Here is a 26782-nt window from a genome sequence, read left to right as displayed (position 1 = left end):
ATAATAATAATAATAATAATAATAATGATGATGATGATGATGATAATAATAATACATTGGAACTGAATATCTATGTTATGTAATTTAATCTACTCTAATAATATAAAACACTATTTTCTACAGCACACTTTAGTTAATTTCAGTCACGTCTAATAATAATAATAATAATAATAATAATAATAATAATAATAATAATAATAATACCTAAAAAGTGCTTTTGGATACCCTGTGAATGTATACCGACTGTCTGAAATCCATAAAGAATTATTTGTCAATTACTGATTGATCTGGGTTATACTTAAAATACTTCCATATTTACATCACAGAAGCTATTAGACGTTTTTAGAAGTTATTTTAACACCAACAAATGTAAAGCAATACATATAAGAGTTGCACATAGTTATTTTGTTTTCAAAATGCCAGAGCACTTTAAGATTATTTAGGACATTGTTAGAATAAAGGCCACTACACAATATTCATGTAAAATAGAGAGCCAAACTGAGAATTTAGGTAAAAATAATGTAACGCATCCATATGTAAGTCATTGCATTGCAACGCTGACCGCTTTTTCAAAGCTTGTTGGTCAATAACACATCCCGTTTTCTAAGAAGGCATACTGTCTGCCCGGTCTCACACCTCAAGAATAAATTCTTCATGTTGTGTCTGATTCAGCGTGTGTTCTTGTCTCTTCTGATGAAACGACGCAGATTTGTAAACTTGTGTAAAATGTTTTGAACGCAGCCTCCATGCAGACACTGTGACGTCATCCGTTTGACCTCTGAACAGGTGCACGTGTTTGACTGCTGCAGCTCTCTTCTGCCCCCTGCTGGTACATCCGGCAGAACTGCACCACAACACTCGGGCCGGAGGGGATTAAAATCTCCTTTTGAACACGTGGACTTTGTAGCTCTTTGTTGGACGTTTCCCATGTTTATCTGGACGAAGATTACACTGAGGCTATAACCATTTTTCCCCTCACATTTTCTCAGAAAAGTCTGGATTTTCTCACTCGGGTCACTTAAAATGTTCTCCCAGCAGCTTGCTGGTGTGTTCAGATTACATTTGGCCAGACATATTGGCCTGCGTGGTTATCTGGGATTATGCTGATCATTCAAACTGAGGATTAGTGTTGGAAAACGCAACGCTGACTCACCTGGGCTCACACATGCACAATATTGCATGAGCATGCAAAATGACTGAAGACTTGTTAATTTCGTAACTTTTGTTCCATTTGTTTTATTTCTAAATAAATCTTTTTGTTTGTTTAAAAGCCACATTCTCAATTTTAAACTTTAGTACATTTGATGATGTAGTTTATGCAATGCACTTCTCAGAGTGTTCCATTAAATAAAGCAAGAAGATTGCAAAGTAAAAAACAAAACAAAACAGGTGTGTGCTTACATATGCATGTAAATAACTCAATTGATAATCGATTCCTCCTTCTGAGCACCTCAGGGAAGAGTGGCTCTAACACACAGCAGAGTTTCTGTCGGTTTAACCATTTTCAAATCCTATTTTAATGGTTGCCATATCTAGAATGCAAGATCTATATCACATCCATACTGGTGTGAAAAAAATGTACTGACATGTGATTAAAATGATCTGAAATCCCAATTTGCCCAAAAATAAAATCCACATCAAGAATGCAGTTGAGGTAACTTCATGAAAGCAATGGTACACCATCCTATTCATAGCTAACCTTAACCACACCTGCTAGGAGCAGGACCTGGGGGTCAAGGGTCGTGTTCAGGGAGTCACAGTTGTCACCAGTCAGCAGTGGCATTTGAACCGGCAAACCTCCAGATACAAGCTCTAACCTTTAAACCACCACTCCCAAACTATTTTAAGAGCTTTCAAGACTGTTAAGATGGATATCTGAGCTCATTTGCTGAGAACATGAAAAAGAATAAACATCAATCCAGTTTCAGAAAAGATCCTTTTTATTATTTCATGTTCATATATTGCTCCATATGAGAACAAGTTTTGGCACTTTCTAACACCATGTGTGAGGATCGGTTTTTAATGAATAAAAACATTCAGAGACCAACTCATCTTCCTAACCGTGTTAAGGCTACTATCATACAGCGCGGCCGCTCATCTCCATGCTCTCTTTGAGATATGACAGCACAGTGGAGAATGAATACATCAGTGAATATATTATAGATTATCTGTGCAAATACCTCAATTTGAGATGCTTAAGACGTGGATCTAACATGTTACACACTCATTAGCTCAACAAAGTGTTGCATAATTAAAAAACTTTCCCCAAATTTTATCAAAATAACAATTTTGACATCATGTATTATTACAATTAACACCCTTGTTACAATGTGTCTAAAATCAAACTAAGAGAGGAAAAAAAAGGGATTGTGAAACCAACATTAGGTGGAATATATGAGTAAAACTTTAAGAGCTATGAGAGAACGATGTCAGAATTAAAAATGTACCCAATCCAAGTGTGTATGTTATTAACACCCTCACTGCTTCTACACTCAGGTGCATTTTAAGCACACTTGTATGCATTTATGTCATTTTTTGGAATTATTCTTTTTTACGAAAAAAAAAAAAAAAACACACGTTAAAATGTATTCGGGCTTGATCCAGCATTTCACAAGACAAATTTCACTGTGCTTATAATGCGTTGGGAGCAACACACTAGAGGTCCTTTAGACTAGTCCCGACTTACTGCGGTTAAAACAAATAAAAGGCGTGGTCATGCACACATCACTGGCTTTTTTTGTATTTTCTATTTAGGATAACTGGAAAGAGTTTTGTGTAGGGAGACGTTATTTCCACTATGTTAAAAAGTATTCAAGTACAGTTTCACTATCCTCAAACCTAAGTAAAGGAGATTTGTGTCCATTTTTGTTCTAAATCAAGAACAGATGATGTCTACACAGGCCATAGTACACACATACACACATATGGCAGTGATTCCAGTATGTTTGTGAGCAGTGTGAACACACAACGGATCCCGCTTGACGGCTCATGGAAATACGGTGTCCCTCATGGATTTTTTTTTTTTTTTTCTGTAAGGCAGTCTTCCGATGTGAAAACCCTTCCCCGTGTCTGGCAGGACGCCCACATCTCGAGCAGATTTGTGCCGCAGCCGCCCTCAGTGAGAAGACTTGTGTAGAACCTTGGCTTCCACTACGATGGCGGGATTCTCGATGTCAGCCTTGCTCTGAACCATCCTGAGCTCCAGCTGTGCGGGGCTCGGCCTTTTCCCAGGGCCAGCCTTCTCTGGAAGACAAGAGGAGGAGAGCAAATTAAAGAAAACAAGTGTGTAGACTGTGGTTTATCATGCTACAGGTCAAAAAAATTCTTCTTGTCTATATGAAGAAAGAGGACAAAACTATCTTGCACAACAGCTTTGCCTCTTAGGTCTAAATAAGCAGTGATGAGGTGATAGATGGAATCAGCAGGTTTAAAATTCCTCTCTTAGAGAGCCGGAGGACTCGTCAGTCGACACTCTTTGATGGCACATCCTTGTTGATTTTAAACAAGATGAGTGAAGCCTATTCAGACAAAACGACTTCAGGACAAACTGGAGCTGGAGACCACAAACACACCCTACCATTGGCATACTTGATGGTCCTCTTAATGACGTGGTGCATGACTGAAAGGGTCTTTTCACAGGCCATCTGGGTAAACATGGAAAAAAAAACAGAGCAAAGAAACACTGTTACATCCAGATACAATTCATTTGTAAAGCAGATTCATGAGAGTATGTTTCAATGGCTTTAAAAACATGACAGCTGGTTTATCTGGGTTGCCTTGAAGGTTACACACCACATGGGTCTGAATCAATATGGTGATTTCTACAAACATCGACTTAAAAAAACACACGCATGTGACTGACCTTCAGGTCCTTGGGGTGATGGTGAGTCCAGGCGAGCATCATGGCAGCAAACAGGTCTCCTGTTCCCACAAACACTGCATCGACTTTGGGGATGTCCATGCAGATTTTCTGATTGGAGTTGGTCCCATCTGGTTTTGCTGCAGTCAGGAAAACAGGTATTTTGTGATAGTCACAAAACACAGAAACCACAAGTAACCTACAATAAATACATTTCATGAAGTTTCTTTATTCTTAAATAGGGCACAGAAATAAAACAACAGTAAACTCAAAGTGATCTACACTCACAGCAACAAGGTGGCGTCGCCTTGCCTTGAGAAAATTAACACTTTACCTATTTTCTGGCTCCCAAGAGCCACCAGGAACTGGTCCCCACGTTTGGAGGGCAGGTCTGTGCTCGTGAGGACCACAGTCTCTGGACCCATCTTATGAAGCAGGTCCATCACCTGGAGAACAGAGAACATCACTCATCGTATTTCTTCAAAATCACACCCGGGTAAACGCAACGTGAAGAGTTGATTTTCACCTCAATGGCGTCTTCCTCTGTGGTTATTTTCCTCCCTGTTAACAGTCTAGAAAAGAAAGCAAACAGAAGAGTTAAACAAAAGAAAAAAAATACACTTTTAGCATTATCTTTGAATTTATTTCTCCATAGTAGTATTTGTTTCCCCCAAAAAAATATTTCTATGGTTAAATACGATCTGAAATACACTCACTCTGCTTCAAATTGGTTGGGAGTGAGGATATCGGCCAAAGGCACTACTTTGTCCTTGTAGACTGGCAGCAGATTTTCTGGAACATACTGAGACAAGAAGCACAAAGAAATGGTTGTTCCAAACAAAACCTCTAAATAAGCAAATTTACTGTTAGACATGATCCAAAAGGGCATCTAACAATTACAGGTAGAAACTGCAAAGTAAAGCAAGTCATCCAAAATTGTTTAAGAGAGCCATGAAGGACAACTTTCAACCAAACGTTTGCTTGTTCTGCAACGAATTATTACTTCTACAGTGTAATTAAAATGAAGAGTATTTATTAGCGGATGCTTACCATAGCACCATGGTCCCCCATGACAGGGTCACAAACTGTAAAAGAACCAACACGATTATTCCGTTGTCTCACATTAGGATGATAAAGTCACACTCGGTTAGGTTTTGTTGTTCAAAATGGAATTTTGAATAAAATAAATAAAATAAAATAATAATAAAATGGGATTTTATTGTCAAAATGGAAAACTCACCGTACACCAAATTGGGATTGATCTTCTTCAGCTCCTGGATAATATCCACCACCGTCTCCAGGAAGGAGGTGTCTCGGCTGTACCCTGTGGAAGAAAATGCAAGACAAAAACACATAAATTCAATTTATACTGAAACAAAAAAATAAAGAAAGAAATGTGCCAAGTAAAACAGCGGTGCTGTGTTTAGCACTGTTGCCTCACAACATTCCTGTGTCGGCTTTAGCTGCTACTCTGGCTTTCTTTATTTCTATTTATCTATTTATACTAGTAATTACAATGTTATAACATACTAAACAGTAGTACGCTTTTTATGCAACACTCAAGATGCACAATTTTTCAAACCTGCATATTTATTAAAGCCTTCTGACCAGACTGGACAACACACATAAACTCTTTATAATGTCATTCACATTGAGCTGTCACCTTTATTGCAGGAAGAAGATTCCCATAATAACTGTAAACGCACACTGACTGCACATCTCACACCATTTTAGATCGGAATTTAGATCGGCAAAATAAAGCTACCATCAACAGCAGATCCATGTGCATGTGTCTGTTTCTGAGTGCTAGTTAGAGACATTTACTGACCTAACCTATATACACATGTACATAGTGTGCGAGAGAGGGATTTCCGAGAGTCACCCCCATGATGCACTGGAAGACTGTTTCCTGGAGCTCACTCAACAGACAGACTGTGTTCAGTGTTTAACAGGAGACTCGTTCGACTCACCTGTGAGGATGTAGTCATAGAGGTTGACCTTGTTGAGCTTGATGCCTTCGTACAACACGTTCAGCTCCTCTGCGGTCAGGACCTGACCCTTCCAGTGGGCATAGCCTGGGAAGACGGAAAGTCAGTCGGACACAAGACACAGGATTTAAAACCAAATACAATCAAGAACCAAGGGATTTTTTAATTTTTTTTTATTTTAACATGTGCTCCAAATTCTCACTTCTGATGCAACATTTTAAAAAAAAACTCAAAAGCTTTTTTTTGGCTTTGGTAATGCATTTTCATCCATTTTGTGCATAAGTGAGCATCCACATCATAAACGCAGTAGAAGCATGATTGGACTGCATTAGCTTTTGCTGTGCATGAATCTAGCCAGTCTTTCCGCCTCCCCTCTCTATTCTTCGTGGTGTCCGGGGCCCAGCAGGGCCTCCTCACTGCATGAATAGGAAGATTGTATCCTGGCTGAGAGCTCTCTCTTTTCTTTGGCCCCCTCCTTTCCCCATTACCCTGGAATAAACCCTGAAAAGCTGCTCCGACTGCAAATGATTGGACACAAAAAAGCAGACACACAAAAACACTTTGGTATACTGGAGAACACGGAGCCCGAAGCTGACCCAGAGCCAGCGAGCTCACCTCCTGTGGCGAATACTTAGCAGAAAGCTCACAGTAAAGTCGAAGCATGTGCTGTGGATAGGCCACTGCACACATTAATACCTCCACCCAGACTGAACTTTTCTGAATATTAATGTTGTTTGCACATGCTGGTTAGAGCTAGAAGCAGGGATTACAGTCTCACAGCGGGGCAATTTAAACCATGTGTACCACAACTGACCGCTTGCCCTGTTCAGGGGAGCAAATGTTTATACTGGGTCAGATGATTTCTGGGTAAATGTCTCCTGCTCCTGCGGTGAAACCGCATTCTTCACATACTCTGGCACACGAAATCCAGATAATAATGGTTTCATCCCTGCAGGTGCCTTGAGACAAGGCATTTCAGCTTTCTCTTTTCTTTCATTTGGCCATTAGTAATTTTTTCACTGTCTGATTACATTAAGTCTGTGAGTCTTTCACAAAGAGGTACAGTCTCATTTTTCTTACACACAGTACTTTGAAAGAGCTCATATCGTCTCACCAGCTCTGAAATCCTTCAGGATATCATGAAATATTGTTTCTCCTGATCTGGTTGGAGGATTTGTCAATTTTTTTTTTAATTTATTTTTTTTTTATAACAGTGTTTCTGGTCTTCTTTTTTTCCGAAAACACTGTTCAATACATAGACTGTTTCTCATTTTCGCTGCCAATAGTAATGAATTTCTACGTCCCACCCTCCATCACTGTGGTCGAAATTTTCTGGCATTTCCTTTGGGTTAAGTTACCCACAAATGGTGCAATTTAACTGACAACTAAACTGAGTCTTTAATACTTGCCATCAGTTCTTTGCTTCCCCCACCCCATCCCCCAGAGACTATCAACTTATTTTTTCCTTTTACTTCAGAAATCAAAGTTGCAGATTTCTTCCATCAAATTAGTCTGAGGAAGATTATTTGCCAAGTAAATTATGGATGTTTTAAAAGATCCAACATTGTGTAAGATTTAGATAATATATTGGAACAGTGTGAAAGTGAAAATTGTACACAGATGCCATTTGTCAACTCCGAACTTTCTAAAGGAAATGAAACACTGTTGTGAAATGAGGAAGCTCCCAACCAAAAACAATCTGTAATTGGTGTAAAAAAAAAAGTCAGCCAATCAGAAGAAGACACTGATAGCTGAAAGCTGTTTTACACTTTTATTACCTGCTACATTGAGCAACATGAATTATATAAACTTGGTTAAGTCTGACTGCACAAAGTCATTCTCCACTGAATCTGAGACAACATAACTGCTGCAACACACTTCATGTGAGATTATATAACCTTATACCAAGTGACCTACATACACTGATGATCCCTTTAGGAAATAAACAAATGCAAAGCTGATATCATAGCTACAAAATAAGACTGACAAAATATGAGACTTTTAGACATGAGAGAAAGGAAGTGTGGGCTAAACCACTGAGGACATGGCTGTTGGTAATTGCTGTCATGCCTGTTTAATAAAATGATTATGGAAGTTATGCAGTTTGAGAGTTTCTTTTAAACAATGGGCTCTTCTGAGTTCTTTTACAACCACATTCAGTCATGTACTCGTGTTTCATGTTCATGAAAAAAATACATACTATTTTCTTTTCATGAAAAGGTAAAAAACATCTAAGCATGGGCATCACATAAACTCGTGGTCGGTGGACTATGCACAAGAGAAAGAGGGTCTTAGATAAACATTAACTTAAAAGTTATGAGTTGGACACAATGCTGAAGTCCTGTCCTCTGAAGCAGACAACTGAATACAGAGCTCATACACACATTCCTGGAGGAGTGAGACAGCGCATAAAGGTGTTGATTAACTACTTACATCACTTGTGTCATGTGGATGTGTCTCATTTCATCTACTAAAAACAACCTTCGTTTTATGTCCCCTGTTCCAAATTCAAATAATTGTGCAGACACTTCAGTTGCACAAACTGTAATGCATGCATTTCCTCAAGAAAATGAAAATTCAGCTTTAATTGCATCTACTTTTCAAACCATTTTCCTTAACAGTTTACCTTTCTAGGTGGACAAATAACAGACCTTTAGTGAGAAATAGAGTTGAATATAATGCCACCCAAAGTTACTTCATATGAGGAGTTCACATCTGAATTTTACTGAAACTAAAATTTTCACCTTGTCACTTGCAATGAAAAGGAAACTATAACCAATGTTGTTATACCAGCATAGTTGTCAAACTTCTAGGCCTCACATACGAGTCAGTCAACCAACTCAACAAAAACAACTTATCACTTTGAAGATATGATTCCTGTATCAGTTGGCAAAAGCAGATGAGTGATAAAGAGTAGAAAACAAATCACACCACTGATAGGCAAAACTGAATTAAAAGCTGTTATAAATTCACTGGGCTGACCTGTGTGATTGGAGAACTGAACAGAGTTGATGGAATCCACCTCAAAGCCCAACACCTGAGAAAAGAGTTGAGAGAACAGCTGTGAAAACAGTGAACATTGATGTCCTTATAAGATCTCATATCAGATCTAACCGGGCCCAGGCATTTCACTGTGCTGTGAAAATAACTGATCACTGACTGCCAGATTGGATCCACATGCAAAGCCTCACCCAGTCTCACTTTGAGTTAGGTTTTGGAAAACCAAGCACCAAATAACAAAACATGTGACTTTTTTCTTGGCCCACTTTTTTATTCTTCCTATACACATCCAAAGTCTCTCAAAGGGACAATGTGGATATTAAAATATATATATATATATATATTCATATAAAATACATACATTGTGATCACTTCAATGAAGCTACAATAGATTTAAAAAAAAACATTTTCTTTTTTCCCCTCACGTGCCTCTCCATAAAATACATTGCTTCTACTGTTATTTACATTAAATTTTCCACAGAAACATACAGAAACTTTTGGGCTGCTTTGCTGAAAATTGGAAAGTACCATGGAGGTGAAATAGTATTTTTTGGATCTACATGGTTATAATACAGTAGTTTAAGCAGTATATCTTATATTTGTATAGCACTGTCTCAGGAGCTGTAGGGACTGCAGGAGTAAATGATGGGAAACGGCCTGTGAAAACATGGATGATTTAACATTGCACTAATCATAACACCCCTCACAGATCAGGAAGTGTGTCTCTGCACCAACAAACGTGACTGACAAAGTGCTTTCCCGACTTGTTTTTCCCCCTTTAAAGCCTCCGAACGGGCTGCTTTTGAAGGTTTTGAAGCTCCGGTTCTCACCTGCAGCGGGAATGACGCCGACTTGTTCCCCACGTATCCCCTGACAACATGACTCTGGATGGACAACACACGACACTCCATGACCGCAGCGAGGCTTCACGGACACCGGACACACACAGCTGCCGCAGGACGGTGCAGATGAAGCGAGCAGGCTCTCACACACTGAAACTCTAAACCAGCATGTGAAGAACAAGTCCGGCATTGAAGGGCAGAAGCGCCGTGGCTGGGAGTGACATTTACAGGCTTAGTTTTTGTTCAGGCAGCGGGAAGGACACCTAAAGCGGTGCGTTCAGGGGCGCGTTTGGAATATGGGAGATTTCTTGCTTTCAATCGTGGAAGAAGTGACACGCCGAGTTAAAAAACAAACAAAAAAAAAAAAAAAACGAGTCAGTTGTAAAATTATTCAAAAAATGTTTTAATAATTCTATCTTATCTAAAACGGAGTTTGTGAATAAATAAGACATTGTCGAACATGTGACAAATATTGTCACGTTGCATGTATTGATAAAAAGAAGTGCATCCTTCTTCTGAGGCGATTTCATCTGACTGGTTAATTTCATGACATGGTGTGTTTGACTGTTGGAGGAAACTTGAATACCTGGAGGAAAAAGTGAAATCCACGCACATTGCACGCAGAGAGAGAGAGAGAGAGAGAGAGAGAGAGAGAGAGAGAGAGAGAGAGAGAGAGAGAGAGAGAGAGAGAGAGAGAGCTTGTTGAGCTTTTAATAGCCTGTCCAGCTCTAAAGCAGCCTACCTGACCTCACTCCCAGTGACCCAGTGTTACTTACAGGAGACTTCCGTCTGTGACCCTGTTCTAAAGCAAGTATGGATATTTAGGAATGTGGTGTTATGCCATAATCTAAAGATCTAAAGAGCTCTCTGGGGCCATCCAGGGAAAACCTTTGAATTCTGGTGGGTCTGACAATGAAGTATCTCCAAGGTGATGCAGTAGTTAGTGCACTGCTCTCACCTCACAGCAAAAAGGTCATGGGTTCAAATACTGGTCAATCCTATCACTCTGGTTACTCTGGTTTCCTCCCATAGGCTAAAAACATTCCTACAGGTGTGAATGTGGGTGTGTGTGGTTCTCTGTTGCTCTGTGTTTGCCGTGTGATGGAGTGTCTACCTGTTCAGTCAGTGTGCATCCTGTCCTTGCCCATAAACTGGGATTGGCTCCTGAACAAGATAAAGTGGAACAGAAGATGGATGATTGGAAATGAACTATTGCACATTCCAAGTTAAAACTAAGCTTTGAGCATAGGTGTCTGCGACTTCAGTTAAGAATTTATGGCATGAATGTTAATCCAAGTAGGTAATAGCTGTAGCTCTAGACATATGAAACGAATGCAATCCTGATGGAATATCTGAAAACACAAAACATATTAAGAGTCACAGTACATCACCACAAAATGCAATCAGCTTTATTAGAGCTGTATCCCTGTCAAGACACACATAATATCAGGGCCATTACACTGAGAATTTAACGAATGTAGATCACCACAAGAAATAAGTCTGTCCAAAAGTAAGGTGTTGGAAGACTGACTTTTCAACATCATTAATGCATTGTAATTTCAATTCTTTATGTAGTTCCCCGGACACAGTGGTGATCCATTTGGTCCAATAGGGCCACAGGTCTGCCATCTTCCAGCTCCTCCAGAATGTAGTGAATGGTGATGTTACCAAGCTCTGCAGATAGTCTGACAATGGGAAACGCATTATAATCAACTGTTGGAGTTGGAAATCATCTATAGATGTCCACCCCGCCCGGGGTGGACCGGCTCCTGCCAGTCGTGGCTCCGCGGGGCCCGGGCCCCAGGACCGCCGGGGTCCCCGGCTGGGGCTTTCCTCTGCCCCTTTTCTGAACTGGAGCGTGGGCGTCTGCCTGGGGGAGTGGCTTGGATCCGGGCTCTGTAATGACCGCCAGCTGTCTGGGCTCTGAGGGCCTCTCTGGCCTGCTTCTGGCCTTCTCAGGGGTCAGAGGTCATATATGCATGATCACTATCACCATCACTATCACCGTCATATTTGCATGATCACGCTGATCTTCAATCACTCTTCACATACTCGGTTACCTTGTCTTCTTGTGGTGGTTAGAATAATGGTGATCTGTAGTAGCCCTCTCTTGATGCACGCCCCGAGTTTACTTCTCGTTACTAGTCTGTTCACTACTATGGTTCGTCAGGGGGAAAAAAAAGAAAAAAAATTATTATATATATGTATATGTATATGTATATGTATGGTTCTGTCAGTTTTTGTGTTGGTTGTCGGCTCTGTTTTGGTGTTGTCTAGATTGGGGTTTGGGATTGTTCTTGGTTGCGTGTGGTGCGTCGACAACACTGCTTTGTATTGTGAATTTGTACATAGGTTGTGCGCCCCCCCACGTTCTCCCTGTCTTTATCTTTATCTCTTTCTGTCTCTCGCTCTCTGAACGTTTCCATCCCGGTCCTGTCCGGCAGCCATGCCAGATGCCAGCTTTAAATAAAGGCAGCAGCAGGAGGAGATTCAGTCTCGTCCTGCTGCTAACACTAAAATCTGTTCAGATAGTAAAAGGCTACAATCATACAATATTGCACGCCCCAGCTGCCGAACAGGACAAGGGAAAAAAAATTTAAAAAAAAGAAAAAAAAAAAGGAAATCATCTATAGAAAACAAGACAGACATTCCTCCAGGACCAGGTCAGATCACCACTGCCTTAACATGTACATCAGTGGAAAAAAAAGTGTGCATTTTAATTTTTTTTTCTACAAAATACTTAATTCATCATCTGTCCAAATAAGGGTTGTGGTGTGCTGGAGGTGATTACAATGGGAGCGTACAATGTCAACAGTCCATCACAGGACAAACACAAATGAACAGACAATCTCTCACATACTGTGGGGGGAAACTAAACCATAATACTCAGAGACAAGATTCAAATCCACCAAAGAAAGATTGCAAAGACCAAAAATTAACCAGGGATAATTAATACAACTGAATTATTTTGTTCCTGCATTGTCCTTTTTAATGGTTTAAACAGTGCTAATTTTGATTATACCACAAGAAGTTCATATATCATCTTTATCTCTGTTTCTAACTCAAGGTCACAATGACACTTGAACCAAAGGAAGGACAGTTCCTAGAAAAGTCTAGTCCTGTCAGCTTTAATTGCATTGATCGCAATTTAATCGCATTGATCGCAATTAATCGTGATTAATTCATGGAGAACTGTCAACAATTAACTTTTTTAAAGTTGAGATTAATTGCAATGAAGAACCTAATCCTCATAAATCAGTCCCAATGTCAGGAAAAAACACTATTATCCTCTAGTTCTTTTCTTTGACCCAATTGGCAGACCTCAATGGATTAATCGCGACTAAAACTGACAGCACTAGAAAAGTCACAAGGAAAAAAAATGCAAAGCTCACTCAGAAAGCCTCAAAAGGCCAACGACACTCGAACCAGTCACATCCCCTCAGAGCCCAGGAGTGATAACCACACCAACAGTGCAATAACCAATAATTCACTATAGAAATACTTCCATACAGACTGATCAAAAATGTCTCAATTCTCAAAATGAAACCTTCTGTATTGAGGCACAATTCTTGATTAATGTATTCAACTGAGTGTAAGAATGACGAAAGCTTTGGCCCTTTGTCTTTAATTAGTCATTTTCCTTTAATGTTTGTTAAAATTGAAACTAATTAAGGTAATTATTTGGGGTTCCCACCAGAGGGCAGAAGAGAACAAAGATCTGACTAGTGTCTATTGAATGAAAACAAAAAACAAAATTTAAAAAACATGTAAAGTTTGGAGAAACAGCTGTTGTGTGTTTATTTAGTTATACAGAGTCTGTTCAGTATATGCATTTATATTGTGAACATGAGAAAAGGCTTTTATTCTCTTATGTCAATATTATCATTGTGTGGGTCTCTTTGTGTTGCAAGTATTGAGAAACTCTTTGGAACTGCCACAGCTGTAAGTTTATGAAACAACTGTGAGACAAAGAAAGCCTTTCAAGAACTCTCAGGGCCTTGCACAATGTCACCCAAAGACACAATATCAAACGAGACAGCAAGCTTTCTCTTGTCTCAAGTCCCATTCATATGATTGCAGTTAATTGATCCAGATGAAATTCCAATATTTAATTTTTTTTTATAATTCACAGGTAAATGTTAATGGTAAATCGATGTAATTGAAATTGTGTATTTTCACCACTTGAGAAGATAAAAAAAAACATTCTGTCAGTCATCCTCACACAGTCATGCACTCACTCACAGATCAGTGGTGATGGCTGGACAGTGAACAGGGTGGGATGAGGGTTTTTGTTTCGGAGGATAGCCCAGTTCATAAATTCTGATCACGATACCAGGATGATTTGCACAGACACTACAGGAAAAAAAAAAAAAAATCACCAAACCCAGGTGGATGAGAGGAAAGCAACTCACATGTACAATGCACAACACAGAGCAGGTGCAGAGAGGGAAACTCATGATAGACTCATTACCTGCCCAGGGAATCATTAATAACAGCGCTCTAGAGAAAACTGCCAGCTGTAAATTGGAAATTTGCTATTGTGCTTAGTTTACATTCAGGATACAACCCCCAAATATCATATTCAGTTGACAGGATATGAGTCTAAAAATTATAAAACAGTGAGTCACAGCCTAAGAGGGACAGAAGGACTAAATTTAAGGTTTATGATGTCAGTACAGCACAATAGCCCTTGTGTCAGTGAGGTTCTTTATATCTGATGGTCTGTGAGAATATGTCTGTTGTGGTCTTTTTTGTGTGACAACTTGGCTGTGATCTTATAATCTTCTCAGTTTATGGTGTCAAACGGATATCATATACTGTATGTCTGACACATTTATGCTATCATCCATTTAGTGTACGCGGTGGAGTCAGAGTATCACCAACTGATAAACAAAGCTCTGTCTCTGTTCCCTCTTGGGTCATGCTTACACACATGCTTACACTCTTTTCACAGAAACAACCTGGTAACATAAAGCATTCTCCATCATCGCAGGTTGACCCAGCTCCTATAAAGAAGCTCACGCTATGCCCTGTTCTTTGAAAGACTTTACCTCTATGAGAGAGCCTTGTTTTTTTTTTCTTTCTGTCAACATTGCAGATGTATACTGGATAATTCTCACACATATATCAAGTCCAGGGAGCTGGTGGGGGTGAAGGGTCTTGTTTGCAAACACACAGCTGTGACCTGACAGGTGTTGAATTCAAACCTGCAAAGCTGTAAACCTAGAGATACAATGTGAGATTAACCTCTAAGCCTCTCTGACATAGATGGTTGTTAGACGTGACAATCTGAACTCACTCAAAGAACAAGTCAGATGTAAAGCACTGGGCTTTCATTTAGTCTTGTGAAGGTATTGTGATAATAACTTGAACAAACGCACCCCATCTAGCCCATGTGACAGCTGCACACTGTTCCTTGATTTGTACGGACATGACCTGGATATGGTAGGGAAAACTTGCAGTTTCTAAGGTGGGTAGTCATAGTACTTCTAAGAAAACTGTTATCTGCTGAGGGATCAATTGTCTGAGATGATGGCAAGCTTACACATGGAGGTTCAGTTGATGTTTACCAGACTGTTTGCAATTTAATTGAAATGTATGGCATTATCAAATACTACCACCTAAGATGGGCTTTCAGATGAGATACATAACATTCACCAAAATTTACATTTCTGCTGACATGACAAGCAAATTAGATAAGATTTTAACATTTGCCCAAATGGCCTTTGTGTAAGATGTGTTGTTATTGAAAATCAGTGCATTTTATGGTATATCTACCTGTTAATGGTTCTAAATGCAATTATGATAATAGGCAACTCCGCAGCAAGTAGAAATATGTTGCCTCTGATTGATGGCAAATCAATATGTGAACATGAACAGGGCAGTTTTGGACATCACCTGAGAAAAAAACGAAAAAATCAAAATCCAGTGCTTGCATGGAAAACAATCCACACGAAAAGTCAGGATTATTCTTGGCCTGTAGTTTAATATCTCAGTTTATAGTTCTCAATGATACAATTTGCTATAATTAAATAAAAGTGGTAATACAAAAGGTTACAATTTTAAGAATTTAAATTGCAAATATTGTGAGTAATAGTGAGTTAATTACTTGTTTATCAGCGTTTCAGCAATCAAACAAGACAAGGATTAATGAATAACAACTATATATTTTAAATGGTTGATATTTTTTTTAACCTCTGTGAACCCTTCACTGGGAAAGTGGCCTTACATGGTAACTACCACTTTCCTTTTCATTCCCTCTGGATCATTAAGTGAAAAGTTGAATGAAAACCTGCAGAATTTTGTATGTGGATAAGGTAAAATGTGGGTGGATTTTGTGTAAAAATATTTTCTTTAGTGTATTATTTCTTCTAATGTAAATTTCCCTTTAAAAGTTGGCTTTTTCGAAGAGGTTATTTCATTGTGGGTTAAATAAAGGCCGAGGAAAGTAGCAGGTAGGAGTCGATGATAGCACCTGTTCGCCCGGACGAATATGGCGGTGCACGAGCGTGAATGACCGGAGACTACACCTGGAGCCGGCGGTCACTCGGCAATTCATCCTGTGTATCCCTCCGCCGCCCCGCGGCCTCGGCGCAAATAGTCCCTTCCTCCGAAGCAAACGGCAGGCGGAACGGGGGGAGGAGCCAGGTAGCCGTCTCGACTGACACGTAACAATCTGCGTAAAATTTCAGGAAGGAGCCGCATCTTTTCCACAAGTTGACTGGAGATACATCTGCCTGACTCCAGGCTTGATGTCCAGCCGAGCTGCACCGGAGCGGAGGCCAGTTCGGACGACGTAGAAGCGAGCGGAGCCGCGACGGACCGGCCGAGAGCTCGCCGCCGAAAATGAGACTTTCAATGTTTATTTCCGTCGTGCGGCCATTCGGCCCGGTGGTGGTAGGGATTTCTTTAGGCTTCATGCTGAGCATGTTGAGTGTGAACTGGACGGAGGAAGCGTGTTTCATGGACGGTGCGGAGGGCGAGGATGTGTCTCCGGGACAGGACGGAATGCTGAAAGGAGCCCGAAAACCCAACTCAATTTCTGCTGCCAACTATGCGGAATCCGAGGAGGACTTCCAGCCGAGGATAGTTCCCTACGAACAAGCCGCGCCGAGCGAGCCCAAGAAACTTTACAGGTAAGTTCTGCTCACTTGATCCGGCACAGCCTGAGAGAGAACTGAGAGTCTGGAGCTGGTGCTTGTTGTGAATCCAGGTCATCTTATTATACTCCACAGTCCAGCAGGCCGGGTGGCTCATCCCCTTCCAGCCATCACTCATTATAACAGTGATAACTGTTATATAATGTACTGAAACACATTGATTAAACGGGCATATCTAGCTAAGTGCCGTCTGTATGAAGATATATAGTTAGGATGCAGTTGAGAGTTTGTTTGTGAGTGCTGATTAAATCTCTGCTGAAAATCTGATCAAATCTTGAGTCTGCTTCCCTGCTGTGTTTTCCAACACTGACTAGAGCACAGCTTAAATCAGAGCTTTTTATTTGACCCGATTTTACCAGGGAAGTTGCTTGAGATCAAATGCTCTCTTTTACAATCAAGGCTGGCCAAAGTGACAGCATTAAAACAAAAGATGATAGATATACATCAAGTAGAAATGACAAAGAAAGATAAAGTCCCAGAGTCCTGTGAATGGGTTCAGTCAAATACATCCTGGTGAGGGAATAGAGGGCTGGATGGAGCAGATAAGGAGATAACAGGAGATCCTGAGGAGGAAAAGAGAGACCACAAAAGACTACTAAAGCAAAAACCTGATGAAGGTTTGATGCATTAAAACACGTACACACTTCACAATTGGCCATTTTAAAAAGTTTGTCAGACAAGTTTTGAAGTCATTCATTGGTGATAAATTTCTTAATGGTAGCGATCAGCGGACGCCTGCTTGTCTCTGGGAATAGAGGCAGATAGACAGTCTAAAGAGCACAAATTGTATGTTGGATTTGATATTAAAATGAGGTACATTCAGAGGTAAGATGGGAGCAGCCCAATAATCCTATGAACAAAGACAAACATCCTACCTTGGCAATCATTTCTCTCTGGGACTATTGTTTTCTATTCTATTCTATTGAAATGCAGAGTGTGATGAATCTTCAGGCGCAGTGACAAGTGGCGTCCAGCATATGGAATGAGGTAAAACAGGTATTCACTTACAGATGTACATACAAAGTTTAATGTAGATATAATCCAAGCAGTGAAGGAAGAAGGTACCAATGGATGGAAGTGTCAGAGCCAGATATATTTGAGAGAAACAATTATTTAACTTGTTTATTTTCTTTGCAGCAGAGTTTGAGAGAGCTGCAGCTCCGTAAATGATAATCATGCCAATACTGAAGAGTATATTTATATTCTCTTTGTAAACAGGCTGAAGTTTCCAAGATTTCTGGGATAATTATGTTATCCGGTTGTTATAATGGTCGCTCCTCAGTCCCAAAGCAGTTGAATATGATGCCATTCCCTTAAAAAAGTGTTTTGATCGAAGTTTTGTTGGTGCTTTAAAGACACAAGCATTTAAACCGTTCATATTCTATACCACTGCATAAAACAGGACTGTGTGGACAAGAGCCAGTCCCAGCTGAGTATGGGTGAAGGCAACTTTGGACACAACTACGAGACACACACATTCACACTGATCGGATAACTAATACTACAGTATATACTCACTGAGCCCAAGGCCAGACTTGAACCAGGGTTGTCTGGCTGTGAAGAGACTCTGTATGATGTAATCATGCAGCCTGGGTCTAATCACTAATATACAATTTGGAACATTGAAGGCTCCAAAAAAAAAGAAAGAAACAATTTCACAACTTGAAGGACAATTTTTGACCAACAAGTTCCAGACCAGAGTTACATAAAGAGTACTGAGTGTATTTAAATCCAATTTCATCCATTTGCTGTTTTTCTCTGTAAAATAACTTTGCAAATAGGCAACTGTTTGCACAGAGCAGTTACAATGAACATCAAGTTAAATGTGGTTTAAATGACTTTCCCCTTCACATCACTATGAAACCAGTAAGTCATTAGTTTTCAGAATTTGAATTACAGGTTGGCGCCGCTGTGGTCTAGTGGTTGGCACTCATCACCATGGTCCATTGTTGAGTAATCTGGATTTGTGTTTAATTGTTTAATGAAAGACTGAACATAGCATAGCATAGCGAGCGGCCCACCCAAACCTAAAGATAGTTGTATGATTGTCATGCATGACAAAAGCACGAGTGAGTCATCCGCTGTTATGTTGCAGCCTTCAGTATGTTCACAAACACTTAAACATATTTTGGATTGGTTCAGTTCCTCTCTGTATCTCTCAGCTATAGTTGCAGCCTTGTTATATGGGTGTGATTGGTGCAACAAGAGAACGCAAGATGGGTTGAGTCACGATCGCTGACGAAGAACATTGTCTCTCTGGGACGAATAACATATTTCTATTGTTGTAATCTATTCTTCTGTGTATGAGTTTGCGTGTCTAAGTTTTAAGAGTTTGTCAGTTGTGTGTCAATTAATTCAAATTAGCGAGTCTGATGGGATTTGTTTGACGCACAAAGATTTTGGTGTGTCTGGTGTATTTATTTATTTGTTACACAATACTTGTATTTCATGTAACACTATCAGTGGTGGAATCTTGAAAAGGATTTTCCAGGGAACAAACGTAATTGACGGCTGACATGTGCAAACTTGACTCACTTATAGTTTCTCAAACAAACTGTAAAATTTTGAACATTTGTATAAACTGGACCAGACATCAGTAGTTATTAAAAAAAGATATTTGAAATTAAGATGCAAATTATAAACTTGCCAAAAAACCCTTATTGATGCCATATTAAAAAAAACAAACAAAGAAATGTTTTTCTAAATTAGTACAATTCACACTGTTCTCTCGTTGCCTTGGGACGTGAAACTCAATACGATATGCCATAAATTCCACAGAAAATCTGAGTTAAAACATTCCAGTGGGAAATCAGACAGCTGTAAAAGTCAAGAAAAGCCATTCTTGCTCTTTGAATATAAAAAAAAAAAAAAAAAAACATTACCTTGATTTCAATCAACACCAGGCAAACGTCAGACATACAGCTGAGCAATAGTCTACAGTGGACCAGTCCTAACCCCTTTAATTTAGTTAAAATAGTGTTAATGCTCACGTCTTGTTGCACGGAGCCTTTTTAAACTGAGTTTGTCTTTGACATGAGAACCAGAAGGGCACGGGTCTTTTAATGTTTCTGGATTTCTGAGTAATGTTTCTTTTTGAAGTAAAATCTTTAAAGAGTATCTCAATCTCTAATGACAATTTTTATTGAATTTCTGCTTCGTTTTTTTTTTTTTCTTTCCAGGGCCAAATACGTCAGCACAGAGCTGGGGATGCGTGAACGTTTGTTTGTCGGCGTTTTAACCTCCAAGACCACCATCAACAGCCTGGCTGTAGCCGTCAATCGCACCATCAGCCACCACCTGGACCCCGTGGTCTTCTTCACCGGCTCGCACAACCGCAAAGTGCCCCATGGCATGTTCGTGGTTTCCCACGGGGACGAGCGGCTCATATGGAACATGTTTCAGACCGTCCGGTACATTTTCGACCACTTCATCAACGAGTACGACTGGTTCTACTTCGTCCAGGACGACACCTACACGGAGGCGGACCGGATCAAGGCTCTGGTGGGACACCTGAGCATGGACCGAGAGCTCTACATGGGCCACCCGGAGGAGTTCATCGGCGGGGAGATGGAGGGACGGTACTGCTACGGAGGCTTCGGGTACCTCCTGTCTCGTAGTCTGCTCGTGCGGCTTCAGCCCTTCCTGGAGAACTGCAGGAACGACATCCTGAGCGCTCGGCCCGACGAGTGGCTGGGAAGATGCATCATCGATTACACCCAAACTAACTGCGTCAGTGAATACGAGGTGGGTAGAGGGACTTCTTTGTGGGGGCTCTGGAAACTTCTCACATTAACAAGATACTCTGCTGTTATGTGCCAAAGTTTTATTAACTTCTCAGTGTTGAAAAGAGTTGGAATGAGTGTTGAGCCACAAAGAAGAAGTGCTTCAAGGCTGCCATTTAGAGCAGCTGTGTGACGTGTTTCTCCTTTTGAGGAGAAAAACAAAACTGTCATGGCAGAAGTCATGCTTTGCCTCTGGACAGCACTTAAAAGTGACAGGCAACTATATAAAACTGTAATTACCACGCCAGTACAGAGATGGTATTTATATTACAGAGCAGTTTGCTAATGCCCCTTAGCCTTTCTTTTTCCTCCCCGCAGCTCCAGTGGCAGCATGCAGAAGGTAAACAGGTGAAAAGAGCGCAGCTGTGAGTTCAGCTTAGGTTTAATGGTGTGAAAATCCCCTGTGGGTCAACATGCTCTGCTCCTATAATGTCATTAGCATTTAAGGTCAAACAACCTCTGCCCCAGTACCCTTTGAGGCTATTGTCTGTCATTCACAGGGCCTTAAAGATGTAAAGACAGTAAAAAAAGGAAAAAAAAAAGTCACAAGATTTACTGATTTTTAGATTCATCCTCAGACTCAGAAACCATCTCGTTATACAGCTAAAAGTGAGTAACACGCTTAACTAGAGTGCCACAACTCAAGAGTGCTTTAGCAGAGGCTGCTCAGATAAGGGAGAAAATGGAGAGGCGAGAGCTAAAACTCCATGTATGGCTGCAGAAAACAGCCTGGAAACCGAGCCAGACATATTTCCTTTACGCTCGTAGACAACACCACTGATAATAATTAGGCACGGACATGGCTTCACTGAGTGTCGTGCTACGGGCTGTAAGCTGTTGGCAAACATTTGCGGAGTAGCTGCCTCGCTGCTCGGTAAAGAAGTGTCTCCATTCTTTGTTCTTTTAATAGCTTGATCAGATTGGATTCACTTTTTTAATCACTCAAGCTCCTTAGATGGTTACTCTGTTTTCAGTCTAAATGACAGCCTGGAACAGCAGTTCTGCTCAGCAGCGTTTTCATTTTCAACTTGTTGCAAACCTGAATTTCCTTCTTCATTAATAACGAGTGAAAACATTTAATTAATTCTTTGCAAAAAATCAAACATAATAAAGAAGCTCTTGAGTTCGGTGTTCCCTGAAGGAGCGCGATGTCTAAAATTGTCTCAAATCTCTGGATCATTGAACTTATAGCAGCGTAACCATTGTGTTTTATTTGTACAAAATAAAAGCTCCCTGTGCAATTATGGTTGAGTCCGGCCTGTTGGCTCTGGAGACGAGCCCAAGACGCTGCCTGGACCGCATGCAATGTTTGTTTAAAATGAAGCAACGCGGCAAAACAGCTGAGCTTGGAATAACATTAGGCATGTTTCTGTCATGCCCCCGCGCCTCATGAAAAGAGCTCTGTGTTTCTTTTCAGGGACGGCAGTACCAACATTATGAGCTGGGAAAAAACTCCGATCCAAAAAAAGAACAGAGCCCAGAGTTTCAGAACGCTCTGACCGTCCATCCTGTCTCTGACCCTGAGCTGATGTACCGGCTGCACCGATACTTCACTGAGATTGAACTCCAGAAGACTTACGATGAGATTGCTAAGCTGCAGGTAAGCTGATTTTCAAGTGTCACAAATCACCTTGGAATGAGTCAGAAATAAAAACATGTCTCTTTGTGTGAACGGCGGACCGTCACAGGCTGAGAGTTCAAGGCTTTTTTTTTTATTTTGTGTTTCCGCAGGCAGAGATCAAGAACGTGAGCGTGGTCGCATTTGAAGGCAACCGAAGCGCTCACTGGCCCGTGGGGATCAACCCGCCGTTTGAGCCCAAAGGTCGCTTCGACGTTCTAATGTGGGAGTACTTCACCGAGGAGGAGATCTACTCCTGCCTGGATGATTCTCCAAAGTGTGAGCTGCAGGGCGTCGATCACATGGACGTGGCGGACGTCATTGACACCGCCGTCGAGGAGCTGAACAAGAAGTACATGCCGGTCCTGCACCTGAAGAAGCAGCAGCTGATTAACGGCTACAGGCGCTTCGACCCGATCCGTGGCATGGAGTACACCCTGGACCTGCAGCTGGAGGCCGTCAGTCAGAAAGGTCACAGCCGCTCCATCACCAAGAGGGTCCACCTGGTGCGACCTCTGAGCTGGATCGAGATCATTCCCATGCCCTACGTGACCGAAGCCACTCGGGTCCACATCATCATACCTCTTACTCACGACGACCAAAGTTACGTCGACCACTTTTTGGAAGTCTTTGCCTCCAACGCGTTCGAGACCAGCGAGAATGCCATCCTAACGCTGTTGTTTATTTATGAGCCAAAGGAGGCGCAACAGGTTAATCAGAACGATATATTTGCAAGCGTGAAATCTCAGATCGCCAAATACGAGCACAAATACCCGACGGTGAAAATCCCGTGGATCAGTGTCAAGACGGAAACGCCGTCGCAGATCAAGTACATGGACATCATCTCAAAGAAGCACCCGGTGGACACGCTGTTCTTCCTGGCCAAAGTCAACACGAACATCAATTCCGAATTCCTCAACCGATGCCGCATGAACGCCATCAGCAACTGGCAGGTGTTTTTCCCCATCCACTTCCAGGATTACAATCCTGACGTGGCCTATCACAACACGGAGCAACCGGCCACCATCGATCTGGTCAAAGACGCTGGTCGTTTTGACCGCCACTCCTTCGACGAGGCGTGCTTTTACAACTCTGACTACATGACGACGCGCAGTCGGATGGTGGTGGACGTCCAGGACAACGAGGAGATCATAGAGAGCCTGGACATCTATGAGATGTTTGTCCAGTACTCCAGCCTCCACGTGTTCAGGGCCGTGGAGCCGGCGTTGCACCAGCATTACACCTACCACGTCTGCAACTCCAGACTGAGCGAAGACCTCTATCACCGCTGTGTTCAGAGCAACCTGCATGGGATTGGCTCTCGCTCTCAGCTCGCCATGCTGCTATTCGAACAAGAACAAGGAAATAGCACTTGAAAATACCCAGAAAAACATTGACTCCTGTGCATTTAAAGAGATTTTTTTTTTTATCAGGGGTGTGTTTTAAAAGGCTCTCGATACGAGCTAGAGGTGAAGAAGATGCAGCACATCAATTAAACCCAAACATTTTACCTAAATACATCCCATATTTGGTGCTGTAGTTAAACAAGTGACTGAACCTGTCATCCGTCATTGACTGTGCAAATCAAGGGCTATTCGGTTGGAGATGTTGGGTATTTATAAAGTGTGAAGGCAGTACATTCCTAAAGAAAATGTCTTGTGTAATACTTGTCTACACAGATGAGTTTCTAGAACCAAAAAATATTTTTTGCTCCTCTGATAAATAACAAAATTGCATTGGGCAATTTTTGACCACTAGAGGGCAGAAACAGCAGACAGATCATAGACGCTTTCAGAGAGATGTCACTGCTTATTCTTGAGTTTGGGTCAGAATCTCCAGCAGTTTTTCCTTATAGTTAGCGTATCTGAGAGGACATACTGGGTACTACTGCTCTTGTTTTGTTTTTTTGTTTTTTTAATGAAGTGGGGGTGCGTGTAGCAAAGCCAAACGAACATACAGCGAGTTGCAGGCGACAGTGTTCAGTTGTTTTTCATGACACACTCGTTGTGCTTCATCGTCTTGTCAACGGTACTTTGAATGGGAGTTTTACTGATGGATTTACGTCGGAGTGCTGCAGTTCTTGTGCCCCTTTATATGAGGGCAGTAATTCATTGCACTTTTGATATGTACTGATCAGAGTATGTAGAGAGAAAAGAAGTGCATCTTTATTCATGTGCCTTAACGCTGACATTTGCTATGTTGGCTGTTACTTTTCAATAATCTTTAGGTTGGTTTTGCAGTTCACCTCTTTCAGGAGACGTACACTTATTTTATTTTTTGAGATTGTTACAGAAATACCTGCAGAGAATGAATGGATGGGAAACGCAGTGGGGAAACGTTAGTGGGCTCTTGGTTAACTTTGCATTAGTTACACGTACTTCCAGCCACTGACAGGCTGCATGTGCCTCTGAGCAGAGCAGGGGTTTTATATGGCAAATGAAAACACATGCATGAGAAGGTCAGCTCTGTGTTACTGAGATTTATTTTTTTTTTATGTTATGAGAAAGTTGACATGCAGTGATCAGAGTTACGAATACGAATAATAATCATCTGGACAGATGGCTTTTTTTTTTCTTTATCCGAGTAGCAGTACTTTGAAATTATCGCTTGAATAATAGATGATAAACTTCTCAACACCACCAAATACAGGTATTCTTCTTCGAAAAGAATCGTATAGCTGTTCCAAAGTGTTTTGCTTTGTGTTGTACAAGATGTTTTGTGTCGGTCAGCACTGGCTGCTCTCTTGTTGTGGCACGGTCCAATGGGAGGTCTCTCCTGCACAGTGGAGGGTGTGTGAGTGTGTGTGTGTGTGTGTGTGTTACGTGGAGGTCAATGGTACAAGACACTAGAAAGTTATGGGTATATGATAATGTGCAATATTACAGTTAGCATGGCTTGACCGGTGTCTGACAGAAGATGGGACTTTTGATTTTGAAGACATTTGCTTCCAGTGCAGCAGGGTTATGTTACATTACCAGACTGTTAAAGACTCACACTTGGTGTTTAATGCTGAGTACATACACTGTAACTTCATAACTTTATTTTGAAAAGATCTTATGTATCTGCTGCCACGAGACACTTTTCTTTTTCCATCAAATTCACTTTGTAATAGATAAAAATCAAGGCGAGTCCTCCTTATTTAACAGAATTTGGATTTAATATATATCTTGGAAACACTACATCCACAGTGGCAGTGACGAAACGCCTGCTATTTAGGTAAAAAAAAAAGATTTTTTTTTTTTTTTTTGACGCATCTCCTCCACGAGAGCAGCCTTTCACAGTGGCGGTGACGTAGCCGACGTCGTATGAATGTTCTACGACCGTGAGCTGAATCAGAAGATGAATCTTAACCACTGTGAAACCCGGAGGGCGGAGACCCCCGTATGAAGTGATCTGCGTTGTCTGCGGGCGCGAGAAGTCAGAAATTAAGGGAGTGGGCGGATTATTCACGTCGTCACTGAGTGAAGCCTCTGATGTATTTTGTCCATAATTTATTTATCTGTCATATCTCCTGAATTATGCAGATCTTAAATACTTCTGCACTAACAGAGGCTTTCCTAGTATTCTCTGTACATGTATAAATATTTTATAGACTTTATTTTTAAACCTGCTTTAGCTTTATTTACACAGCAGCTGATATTTTAATATTTTTGTGACGAAATTCAACCGTTTGCTCCATCTTTGTGCTTTTGAAATGTCAGAAACTGTATTTTATTGTTATTTGCAATCAATGTCAAAAAGCAGTCACATGCCTCGGCGTTTGGGCCTGATGGGTCACGTTGTTTGCAGATGGGTACTCGTACAAAATGAAAAAAACAAAAATACCTTTTTAATTAATGCTCACACATATTTGGGTGCTGTAACTCCCAGAAAACTGTGAATTATTGTAAAATTTTAATAAAGAATATTTGAATAAAACATTCCCTCCTTTTTTTTTCTTTTTTAATTGTCTCTGAAATGAATAATGGAATTAAAGTGGAGTTCTTTAGTGCTGAAGCTACAGAATCCCGTTTGTCCTTTAGGTGTCAGCAGAAGAACACGTCTCAGGTCTGCAGCTCGGGTCCTCAGACTGCCGGCCGCCACTGCTCACAACAACATTTACTAATTGTGTTTCTAATGCTGAGAATCTGGTTTTAATTCCCTCCCATTCCGATTCGGTGGCAGCAGTGAAACGGACGTCGCTGCTCACGTCAGACTGGAGGTATTCCTGATGTCTGGGCTGGGTAGAAACTGGGAAAAGGTTGCAACCTTAATTACAGCTTTAGTTATTTCAAGGGTCTATATGCGCTACCCTGAGGCACGCTGTAAAACCACATAACTACAGAGCAGCTGGGAGTTAATTGTAAGTCATTATTTTGTACTTCGTTTTACGTTCAATCTCAGGACTTTCTCCTCCCACGTGGGGACGCGGCTGCTCCGCTCCCAGGAAGAACCGGGTTCACCTAAAGACTATTCTGAGGGGGATTGAAGAATGGCTTAAAAGTTCCTATTTAGAAACATCCGTTGCTATGATTTTCTCCACTTTGTTTTCCG

At 41.0% G+C, this 26782-nt stretch overlaps 2 protein-coding genes across 3 annotated transcripts; one reads left to right on the top strand and one right to left on the bottom strand.

The window, feature by feature from the left end:
* The first annotated feature begins 678 nt into the window (after window positions 1-678).
* chpfa (chondroitin polymerizing factor a) lies at window positions 679-25280 on the top strand. Of its 2 annotated transcripts, XM_030111125.1 has the most exons (5): window positions 679-683; window positions 16466-16825; window positions 20029-20593; window positions 22049-22231; window positions 22363-25280. In XM_030111125.1, exons 2-5 carry the CDS (start codon window positions 16536-16538, stop codon window positions 23623-23625), a joined length of 2301 nt encoding a protein of 766 aa, XP_029966985.1. In that variant the 5' UTR covers window positions 679-683; window positions 16466-16535; the 3' UTR covers window positions 23626-25280. The 2 variants fall into 2 exon arrangements, with proteins under 2 accessions (XP_029966985.1, XP_029966984.1); XM_030111124.1 differs by lacking the exon at window positions 679-683 and having other exon boundaries at window positions 16357-16825.
* On the bottom strand, window positions 1923-9944 carry LOC115402637 (pyridoxal kinase-like). The gene is made up of 11 exons (XM_030111127.1): window positions 9678-9944; window positions 8830-8884; window positions 5830-5934; window positions 5100-5183; window positions 4910-4944; window positions 4576-4661; window positions 4386-4431; window positions 4194-4305; window positions 3863-3999; window positions 3578-3644; window positions 1923-3243 (listed from the first exon to the last, which is right to left on the bottom strand). Exons 1-11 carry the CDS (start codon window positions 9756-9758, stop codon window positions 3116-3118), a joined length of 936 nt encoding a protein of 311 aa, XP_029966987.1. The 5' UTR covers window positions 9759-9944; the 3' UTR covers window positions 1923-3115.
* Window positions 25281-26782: the final 1502 nt, after the last annotated feature.

This window comes from Salarias fasciatus, chromosome 16 (genome assembly GCF_902148845.1).
Source record: "Salarias fasciatus chromosome 16, fSalaFa1.1, whole genome shotgun sequence".
Taxonomy (NCBI): Eukaryota; Metazoa; Chordata; class Actinopteri; order Blenniiformes; family Blenniidae; genus Salarias; species Salarias fasciatus.
This window is presented reverse-complemented; position numbering and strand designations above follow the sequence as displayed.